The 11,262-nt window shown below is 34.8% G+C and overlaps 2 protein-coding genes across 2 annotated transcripts in view; one reads left to right on the top strand and one right to left on the bottom strand.

Moving 5' to 3' along the window:
* Nucleotides 1-3,643, top strand: part of kctd20 (potassium channel tetramerization domain containing 20) — a 7,703-nt gene extending 4,060 nt beyond the window's left edge. Inside the window, exons 3-7 of the mRNA XM_016536149.1 lie at nt 135-237; nt 697-817; nt 896-1,093; nt 1,524-1,634; nt 2,870-3,643. Of these exons, the coding sequence (XP_016391635.1) occupies nt 135-237; nt 697-817; nt 896-1,093; nt 1,524-1,634; nt 2,870-3,144 (808 nt within the window). The 3' untranslated portion in view covers nt 3,145-3,643. The remainder of the gene's footprint in view (nt 1-134; nt 238-696; nt 818-895; nt 1,094-1,523; nt 1,635-2,869) is intronic.
* A 2,415-nt stretch (nt 3,644-6,058) lies between these two features.
* Nucleotides 6,059-11,262, bottom strand: part of LOC107726522 (serine/threonine-protein kinase 38-like) — an 11,778-nt gene continuing 6,574 nt past the window's right edge. Inside the window, exons 6-7 of the mRNA XM_016536141.1 lie at nt 11,165-11,259; nt 6,059-6,318 (exon numbers count right to left, since the gene is read on the bottom strand). Of these exons, the coding sequence (XP_016391627.1) occupies nt 6,176-6,318; nt 11,165-11,259 (238 nt within the window). The 3' untranslated portion in view covers nt 6,059-6,175. The remainder of the gene's footprint in view (nt 6,319-11,164; nt 11,260-11,262) is intronic.

Here is an 11,262-nt window from a genome sequence, read left to right as displayed (position 1 = left end):
CATTTCTCCAAACCTGATGAAGAAACAAACTCATCCTGATCTCGGATGGCCTGCGGCTAGCTACATTTTCAGCAAATTGTAATTTTTGGCCGAATTATTCTTTAAATCGTACCTAACGAGGTGTGTTTCCTCAGAATGTTCGGTCGAGCGCGTCAGCACAGTTTCATGCGACCAAACGCTAAAGGTGAATATGAAATCGCAGAAGGCATCGGCGCCAACATCTTCAGAGTAATCCTGGTACGTCTGATCGCAAATTCCCTCCAGTTCACTGCTGGTTTGATTCTACGCAAACTTAACGCAAAGTCATCTCTCGTCCAGGATTATTACCGTGTCGGCGTGCTGCACTGTCCGGAGGGCTTGTCTTTGGCGGAACTGCGCGAAGCGTGCGATCCTGATGAAGAAACAAACTCATCCTGATCTCGGATGGCCTGCGGCTAGCTACATTTTCAGCAAATTGTAATTTTTGGCCGAATTATTCTTTAAATCGTACCTAACGAGGTGTGTTTCCTCAGAATGTTCGGTCGAGCGCGTCAGCACAGTTTCATGCGACCAAACGCTAAAGGTGAATATGAAATCGCAGAAGGCATCGGTGCCAACATCTTCAGAGTCATACTGGTACGTATGATCACAAATTCCCTCCAGTTCACTGCCGGTTTGATTCTACGCAAACTTAACGCAAAGTCATCTCTCGTCCAGGATTATTACCGTGTCGGCGTGCTGCACTGTCCGGAGGGCTTGTCTTTGGCGGAACTGCGCGAAGCGTGCGATTATCTGTGTATAAACTTCGACTACAGCACCGTCAGATGCCGAGACCTCAGTGAGTCAAAAACACACGTACATGCGCCAAAAATAACTCAACGCACGCTCAAACTCATTACCGTTTCCGTCCAATCAGGTGCTCTCCTGCACGAGCTGTCCAATGACGGCACTCGGGGGCAGTTCGAGGCGTTCCTGGAGAAGCTGATGGTCCCGGCGATGGTTGCTAGCGCTCAGGAAGGAGAACGAGAGTGCCACATCGTGGTGCTCACGGACGACGATAACGTAGACTGGGATCACGACAACCCTCCGCCGATGGGAGAGGAAAACTCGCGAAGTGAGCGCACTTTTATTAGCGCAAAGAACTGCGAATGCAAACTCCTAACAAACCATACATCAATGGAAAGCCTATTTATTCAGCTTTCAGATGATGCATGATTCTCAATTTCCAAAAATGTACCTTTATGACTGGTTTTGTGCTCCAGGGTCATATATTTGGTTTGAAACTTGCTTTACAGCCATTAAAAAAAAGTATGTTTTATATAGTATGAATGTGTGTAATTTAGATTTGCTACATACGGTATTGTGTTACTGTCATATGACTATCCTTTTACTTTTCTCCTACTGTTTTTCCGAATATTACGAATTCAGACGTACTGCTCTTTTGCCGTACTACTGTATAGTGTAGTAGTAGACATATTCGGACATAGCGATGGTGTCAAAACATCTAAATATCAACAATAAAATATGCTTTCTTGATTCTCAAGTCCTCTACAGCACCAAACTCTACCGTTTCTTCAAGTTCATCGAGAACAGAGACGTCGCGAAAGCTCTGCTGAAGGAGCGAGGCCTGAAAAACATTCGCATCGGGATCGAGGGTAAACGCACACAGATTCGAACATCGATACGATACATTCAAACGCACCACAAAACCTTATAGAGTGCATGTTTTTTTTAGTATACAATAGCAATATATTTCTGTCATAATTTCTTCAAGTTAAACCGATCTTTTATTTTGACAGTTAGTTGTGAGGATCTTTGTTTCAGTGTGTATTTGACAGTAGTTTTTCTCAAATTAAATAGTGAAAAGCTTGTGAAGTGCCGTCCAATTTTTCAACGCCGTCGGCTTTCGACTTAAGTCTTCGTTAAAGCATTATAAGCCTTGAACCAATCCAACCAGCTATAAGGCAAATCACAACAGTACAAACTTTTATTTGAAGCAAAAAAGTACTTGGAAATTGGACAAAAGGCAAAGACGCTTGCTAACCTGAAAGAACTACAATCCCTTGAAGCAATGCGAATTGCAAATTTAAAACTATTAATTTAAAGTTGATTATATCTAGAGAAACAATATATTTTATTGTAACATATCCATACATTCATGCACATATTTAAGTATTTTGAGAACTTTACATCATTACATTAGATTTGTGGTGCATCATGGGAGTGGGCGGAGCTAAGGAGCTCTTTTGACGTAATTTGCTGGCGCAGCTTTCTAATTGGTGGAATTTTCTGCACAGCATCATGGGTAATGTAGTTTTTCACCACCAATTCCGCTGTTAAACACGATTATCTTAAAAATTAAGTTGAAGTCATGCAGGCTGAAAGCTTCCGCAAAAGACAAAGGTACACGACTTTAAACTTAATGACTTTAACGAGGGAAAGAACTACAATCCCGTGAAGCGCTGCGAACAACACAACTGAATTAAAACAATAATAAATGTAATCATGTAAAGTTGTTGATTATAACTAGAGAAACAATATATTTTAAGTTTATCGCAAAATATGCATAAATATATACATATATTTAAGTATTTCGAGAGCTTCATGGGAGTGGGCGGAGCTTAAGAGCTATTTTGACGCAATTTGCTGGCCACAGCTTTCTAATTGGTGGAATTTTCTGCACAGCATCATGGGTAATGTAGTTTTTCCACCACCAAATCTGCCATTAAACATGATTATTTAAAAAACAAGCTGTGAAAAATGTGAAATGACGGCTTTAACGAAAGCATTAAAGCACTGATTAACCTCAACAAACAAGTCTGTAAAGGTGCATCATTAGAACGGACAAATTGAATGAGGTTTTACTTCCTGACACTATTGTGCGTCTCAGGATACCCCACCTGTAAGGAGAAGGTGAAGCGGCGTCCAGGTGGCAAGTCCGAGGTCATCTACAGCTACGTCCAGCGTCCCTTCATCCAGCTGTCCTGGGAGAAAGAGGAAGGGAAGAGCAGACACGTGGACTTCCAGTGCGTCCGCAGCAGGAGCGTCCCGAACCTCATCACAGCCATGGGGGAGGGGCCTATGCGGGCCGGGGCCACGCCCACTCCGCAGGTCGACGAGTTAAATCGGCTGAATGGCCCCGCCCCTCCCAGTCTCGACCAATGACTGATGGATTAAACTGTTGGAACTAGAAACACTGACTGGACGATAATACACCTCATTCATATTCATGATGTCACGCTCATTAATATTCAGCACCTCATTTCATATTCATATAGATAGACATTTCATATTGATCCGTTCGAATTTTGACTCATTTCATCCACGTCACTGGTTCAGTGAACTTAAAAGTACTTGAGATCTTTTCACCGCTGTGTCCTTGAGCAAGTTCTTGCCATTACTGCACTGCATTTGGCTTTGGATAAAACAATATTTGCTTAACCAATTACCAATTAATCAAAAAACCAGTCACTTTTTCAGGGTTTTGGATTATTGAAGATCAGATGCATTATTTTAGAATTCATTTTAGCGAGGATTTTCTGTCTGTCGGCGCCATCTAGTGTCAAGGTGATGGATAGAAAATAGTGTAAATATCATTTATAAAACACTTTTTAAGCGTTTGCTTTGTTTTATATAATTTGTAAGTGGTTTTCAATAAAAGCATCTGCACAAAAGTTTGGAATAATTTTGCTTTTCGAAAATAATTTTTGTTTTTCTGCTCACCACGGCTGCATTTCTTGCATCAAAGAATACAATAAAACCAGTAAAATTGTGAAATATTATTCTAATGTAAAACAGCTGTTTTCTATGTGAATGTGTTTTAAACTGTAATTTATTTCTGTGATCAAAGCTGTATTTTCAGCATCATTACTCCAGTCTTCAGTGTCCTTCAGAAATCATTCTAATATGCTGATTTGCTGCTCAAAAAACATTAATAAAATCATAATTACTCCAAACTTTTAGTGACATAACTTTGTTAATTTACCCCAAAAATTAAAAAAAAAAAGTTTTATAATTAAAAAAGTGATTTAAAAAGCACGTAACATTTTTATTGCATATAATTATAAACTATAAATGCACTTTTTGGACAAGAAGAAAAGATACGGAAGATGCAAACACACACACGTTACAAAAACAGCTCTGCAGATACAATTAAAGACGGTTAAATATCAATATAAAAATATTTAATGATGCACTGCATGCTAGACGAGAAAGAAACTAAACAAAACAGGAGAGTCTTTTCCAAGAAGCTACTATTGAAATGAAAGGTTTGCATGCAACACATAAAACTACAGATGATGAGACCGAATCGACTGATCGTACCAAACATAAACAAAGATTCATAAACAAATACAGCCATGAAAGCTCAGAGTGAGAGTCAGAAACGCTTCAAACATACTAGCACTAACTGCATCTATGGGGAGCCACCCATAACTTGTCATAATAATCAAAAATAAGCTGCTGATGGACAAACGTGAGGCTTTCTAGCCCTGAAAATGATGTTATAAGGCACAAAACAGTGTATACACTAGCACTCAAATGTTTTTGAACAGTACGTTTTTTAATGTTTTTTACAGAAGTCTCTTCTGCTCACCAAGCTTGCATTTATTTGATCAGAAATACAGCAAAAGCAGTAATATTGTGACATATTTTTACTATTCATAATAACTGCTTTGTATTTGAGTATGTTTTAAGATGTAATTTATTTCTGTGATCAAAGCTGTATTTTCAGCGTCATTACTCCAGTCTTCAGCGTCCTTCAGAAATCATTCTAATATGCTGATTTGCTGCTCAAGAAACATTTTTTATTATTTTTAATATATTTAAAACAGTTGAGTACATTTTTTTTGATGAATAGAAAGATCCAAAGATCAGCAGAAATGAAAAGCTTTTGTAGCATTATACACTATACCATAATTTACAGCTTAACAGATATTAACATAGAAAACAGTTATTTTAAATAGTAAAAATATTTCACAATGTTACTGCTCTTGCTGTACTTTGGATCAAATAAATGCAGGCTTGGTGAACAGAAGAGATTTCTGTAAAAAAAACATTAAAAAATCTTACTGTTCAAAAACTTTTGACTTGTAGTGTGTGTATATATATAAAGCTTTAAACATCCACAGCACTTCAGAAACCTTACAAAAATTAACCCTGGTTTTATTATAGTAAAAGTGTAGTAACCATATTTTTGGTGTATTGACTACCAAAACCCGTGGTTAAACTGTGGTTAGTGTAGCAAGACCATGGTTGATTTGTGGTTACCATGGTTTAACTACAGTAACCATGATTTTTTGGTTTTATTTGTAGTAAAAAAAAAAACATGGTTAATTTTCGTAAGTGAAGAGCTAACGTTTCAAAAGTGACGCACGCGTTTATAGAATGTGGTTAGTGTAGCAAGACCATGGTTGATTTGTGGTTACCAAGGTTTAACTACAGTAACCATGATTTTTTGGTTTTATTTGTAGTAAAAAATCTGCTAAAACGTACCCACAAAAGCTTTTCCAGCATAAAAACTCGATTCTGATGATCTTCAGGCGTGAATATAAAGTGAAAATCGAAGCCAAGTGTTGATTGATGATTTGTTCGCTAGTGTTTTGGTCTCGGCGCGGCTCTGAATGCGAAATTAACGAGAAAAACGCTTAACGAGGCTTAATGCATTAAAACAGTGTTTTAAAAGACCAAACTCAAGCACATTATTAATAAAGCATACCATGTACAGACAAGCAGATATTAGCCATAATACGAACACAACGCGGTTAATTACGTTTTCCTTATAACGGTTTTCTATGAGAGGAAACCGCTTAACGTGGCTTAATGCTTTAAAACAGTTTTAAAAGACCAAACTCAAGTCTGTCTTTACATAGTATGATTTATTAATAATGTTTATTGAGTTTGGTCATTTAAAAACACTGTTTTAATGCATTAAGCCACATCAAGCGTTTTTGGGAGGAAAACACTTAACGCGTAATTAAATGTGTTGCGTTCGTATTAGGGCTCATATCTGCTTGTCTGTACATTAAATATGCTTTATTAACTCTTTCCCCGCCAGCGTTTTTGAAAAAAGTTGCCAGCCACCGCCAGCATTGTTGCTGATTTTCACTAATATTTCATGGCCCCCAGAATATTTAGTTGTATGAATTCTGCGTGCATATGTTGCATCCACCTTAACCGTTTCAGAATCGCCCAGGATTCACCGTTTGCCGCTCTTCATGTAGGCGGGGATGGCTCCTCTGGCTGTCAGGCCCTCGAAGCGCTTGTAGGTGTAGTTGATGAAGACCCAGTCCTTGTTCTTGTAGTCCGACTCCGAGTGATGGTTGCTCGCCACCGCCGGACCTTCACAGAGCAACAGAACAGCGTTCAAACACGAGCTTCGCGACTCACAAGATTCGATTCACACATGATTCACGACTCACAAAATTTGATTCACACGAGCTTCACGACTCACAAGATTCGATTCACATGTGATTCACGACTCACAAGATTCGATTCACACGTGATTCACGACTCACAAGATTCGATTCACGTGTGATTCGCGACTCACAAGATTCGATTCACGTGTGATTCACGACTCACAAGATTCGATTCACGCGAGCTTCACGACTCACAAGATTCTATTCACATGTGATTCACGACTCACACGATTCGATTCACATGAGCTTCACGACTCACAAGATTAGATTCACATGTGAAGTGATTCTCGATTCATCTGGAGATACATACACTGCCGTTCAAAAGTTTGGGATCAGTCATTTTCTTAATAATTTAAAGAAATTAATACTTTTATTCAGCAAGGGTGTGTTAAACTGATATTCGCGACTCACAAGATTCGATTCACACATGATTCACGACTCACAAAATTTGATTCACACGAGCTTCACGACTCACACGATTCGATTCACATGTGATTCACGACTCACAAGATTCGATTCACACGAGCTTCACGACTCACAAAATTCGATTCACATGTGATTCATGACTCACAAGATTTGATTGACATGTGATTCACGACTCACACGATTCGATTCACACGAACTTCACGACTCAAAAGATTTGATTCCCACGAGCTTCACGACTCACACGATTCGATTCACATGTGATTCGCGACTCACACGATTCGATTCACATGTGATTCGCGACTCACACGATTCGATTCACACGAGCTTCGCGACTCACAATATTCGATTCACGTGTGATTCGCGACACACGATTCGATTCACATGTGATTCGCGACTCACACGATTCGATTCACACGAGCTTCGCGACTCACAATATTCGATTCACGTGTGATTCGCGACACACGATTCGATTCACATGTGATTCGCGACTCACACGATTCGATTCACACGAGCTTCGCGACTCACAATATTCGATTCACGTGTGATTCGCGACACACGATTCGATTCACATGTGATTCACGACTCACACGAGCTTCACGACTCACAAGATTCTATTCACATGTGATTCACGACTCACACGAGCTTCACGACTCACAAGATTAGATTCACATGTGAAGTGATTCTCGATTCATCTGGAGATACATACACTGCCGTTCAAAAGTTTGGGATCAGTCATTTTCTTAATAATTTAAAGAAATTAATACTTTTATTCAGCAAGGGTGTGTTAAACTGATAAAAAGAAGTGATAGTTAAGACTTATATTGACAGAAAAGATTTCTATTTCGAATAAACGCCGTTCTTTTTAACTTTTTATTCATCGAATCCCGGAAAAAAGGATCACAAAAAAATATTAAGCAGCACAACTGTTTCCAATATTGATAATAAATCATTTTCTGGAGGATCATGTCACTCTGAAGACTCAGCGCTGCATCACAAGAGGAATAAATTACATTTGAAAGTATATTAAACTAGAAAACTGTTGTTTTAAATTATAATACTATTTCACAATATTACTGTTTTTTCTCTATTTTGGATCAAATAAATGCAGCCTTGAAAAGCAAAAGAGACTTCTTTAAAAAAACAACATTAAAAATATTGTTGATCCCAAACTTTTGAACGGCAGTGTATCACGGTCCTGCTCCGGCTTCTTCTCCTGCTCTGAAGATTCTGAGAAGAAACGAAAGCTTTCAAGCCGGACCAGGCTGTTTGAGAGAGGGAAGCCCTCTCGAGCGCTTGAGGGAGGATTCGGGTTGGGCTCACGTGATACAGCTGGCATGTTGGCACGCAGGGCGATTTCCAGAAGGCTGTCTTGAGATCCCACTGCAGGGAGGAAATGACATCATGGCATACTCAGTGATAGAATAACTCAGAGGTGCCATTACTGAGGTGACTTTATCAAGCTAAACATATAATCACCAAAGTAAAGGCCTGTTCACACCTAGAATGATAACTATAAAGGTATCTATAATGATTACTATATTTGCATCAACATCAATGTACAATAACGATACGTGTGTGCTGCAGTTCTATTGTCTGTCGCTTTAAATGCTCAAGCTCTTTGGTGTCGAGTGGATTCTGATTGGCTGTCAATGTTTTTATTGAAAAAATTGTTCTGAAAGTGATTCCAATGATATCATGGGATCTAATGTTTTTGAAATTAGTCTCTTATGCTCACCAAGAGTGCATTTATCTGATCAACAAATTAATTGATTACAGTAAAATCAGCAAGTTGAAATATTATTACCATTTTAACTGTTTTCTATCGGAATATATTTTCAAATGTAATTTATTTCTGTGATGCCGAGCTGAATTTTCAGCATCGTTACTCCAGTCTTCAGTGTACAAAGTTAACAAAGTAAGTGTCTTTACTGTCACTTTTAATCAATAAAACTAAAAAATATTGTTTATCCCAAACTTTTGAACGGGAGTGTATATATATATATATATATATATATATTTAATTCAATTAATTTAATTAAATCTCTCAACTATTGCTGTGAATTATTCAGGGAAACATGTCAGTTACGCTACTATAATATTAAAGGCTACAATTAACGATTCTACAATTAACAACAAACTTCTAAACGGCACACAAGGCAGTTTTTATTATAATAATGTTATATTAATAACTTTTTAATGATATAATTGTTTCTACTTCAATTCATTTTTTGAGATACAAACATTTAAACGGTTAAAATTTTTCATTCTTGATGTCATTTATTTTGAAGCATTAATTTAATTGAATTAATTCATTACATTTTTGCTTCTTGGTGCAAATTATGCTGAATAATTAATTTAATAAGTATTTAGTTTGTGCTTCTTTAATTATTTAATTGTCCTTATTGATGTAATTTATTTAGAAGAATTAATTTAATTTAATTAATTTACTTTAATTAAATTTGTCCTTGATTTAATTCATTTTAAAGTGTTAATTTAATAATTCTTTAATTTGCCCTTCTTGATGCAATTAATCTTACAGCATTTATTTACATTGATAATGAACAATTTTTCATTCTTGATGTAATTTATTTTGAAGAAATGAATTAAATTTAAAACTTTTCTTCTTGATTTAATATGTTATTATTAACGTATGTAATGTCATTAACCTTTGTCTGTAATGACAGATATAATTACGGTTCTGCAAAAAAAAAATCGTGTTTGAAATACAAACATTAATTAGTCAAAATTAAAACTTTCCTTGATGAAGTTTATTTTTAATTTAATTTATATAAATTTTTTTTTGAATCATTTGTCCTTCTTGATGTTATTTATTTTGAGGCATTTAACTTTTTATAAATAAATTAAAATTATTTTAATTTATTTAACTTTAATTCTATCAAGAAGAAAAAAAAATAATAAAGCAAGTTAAATAAATTAATGCCTCAAAATAAATTACATCAAGAAGGGGCAACAAATGTATTATTAAAGTAAATAAAATTAATGCTTAAATAAATTTAATGGGCAAACAGTTGATTTAAATGAAAAGAAAAAATTTAATTAAAATTAAGTAAAATTAATTATATCAAGAATTTTTTTTTAAATAATTTTACTTAATTTTAATAAAATTTTTCCTTTTCATTTCAATCAACTGTTTGCCCATTAAATTTATTTAAGCATTAATTTTATTTACTTTAATAATACATTTGTTGCCCCTTCTTGATGTAATTTATTTTGTGGCATTAATTTATTTAACTTGCTTTATTATTTTTTTTTCTTCTTGATAGAATTAAAGTTAAATAAATTAAAATAATTTTAATTTATTTATAAAAAGTTAAATGCCTCAAAATAAATAACATCAAGAAGGACAAATGATTCAAAAAAAAATTTATATAAATTAAATTAAAAATAAACTTCATCAAGGAAAGTTTTAATTTTGACTAATTAATGTTTGTATTTTAATTTGCCCTTCTTGATGCAATTAATCTTACAGCATTTATTTACATTGATAATGAACAATTTTTCATTCTTGATGTAATTTATTTTGAAGAAATGAATTAAATTTAAAAGTTTTCTTCTTGATTTAATATGTTATTATTAACGTATGTAATGTCATTAACCTTTGTCTGTAATGACAGATATAATTACGGTTCTGCAAAAAAAAAATCGTGTTTGAAATACAAACATTAATTAGTCAAAATTAAAACTTTCCTTGATGAAGTTTATTTTTAATTTAATTTATATAAATTTTTTTTTGAATCATTTGTCCTTCTTGATGTTATTTATTTTGAGGCATTTAACTTTTTATAAATAAATTAAAATTATTTTAATTTATTTAACTTTAATTCTATCAAGAAGAAAAAATAATAATAAAGCAAGTTAAATAAATTAATGCCTCAAAATAAATTACATCAAGAAGGGGCAACAAATGTATTATTAAAGTAAATAAAATTAATGCTTAAATAAATTTAATAGGCAAACAGTTGATTTAAATGAAAAGAAAAAATTTAATTAAAATTAAGTAAAATTAATTATATCAAGAATTTTTTTTTAAATAATTTTACTTAATTTTAATAAAATTTTTCCTTTTCATTTCAATCAACTGTTTGCCCATTAAATTTATTTAAGCATTAATTTTATTTACTTTAATAATACATTTGTTGCCCCTTCTTGATGTAATTTATTTTGTGGCATTAATTTATTTAACTTGCTTTATTATTTTTTTTTCTTCTTGATAGAATTAAAGTTAAATAAATCTTCCGATCTTTGAATCATTTGTCCTTCTTGATGTAATTGGCTCTGAAGCGCTCATGTTTGTAGGAATGAGTTAAATGTAAGTTTCTCACTGGTGGGCTGCAGGATGTCGGACTCGGGGAACTCGTCGAAGTTGGACGTGTCGTCGATGCTCTTGATCTCGATGGGGATCGCGGCGGGTCTCTCTCTG

The sequence above is a fragment of the Sinocyclocheilus rhinocerous genome, unplaced genomic scaffold (assembly GCF_001515625.1).
Source record: "Sinocyclocheilus rhinocerous isolate Xijiao unplaced genomic scaffold, SAMN03320098_v1.1 scaffold5720, whole genome shotgun sequence".
NCBI classification, from domain to species: Eukaryota; Metazoa; Chordata; class Actinopteri; order Cypriniformes; family Cyprinidae; genus Sinocyclocheilus; species Sinocyclocheilus rhinocerous.
The sequence above is the reverse complement of the archived record's forward strand: the minus strand, read 5'-3'. Positions and strand labels throughout refer to the sequence as shown.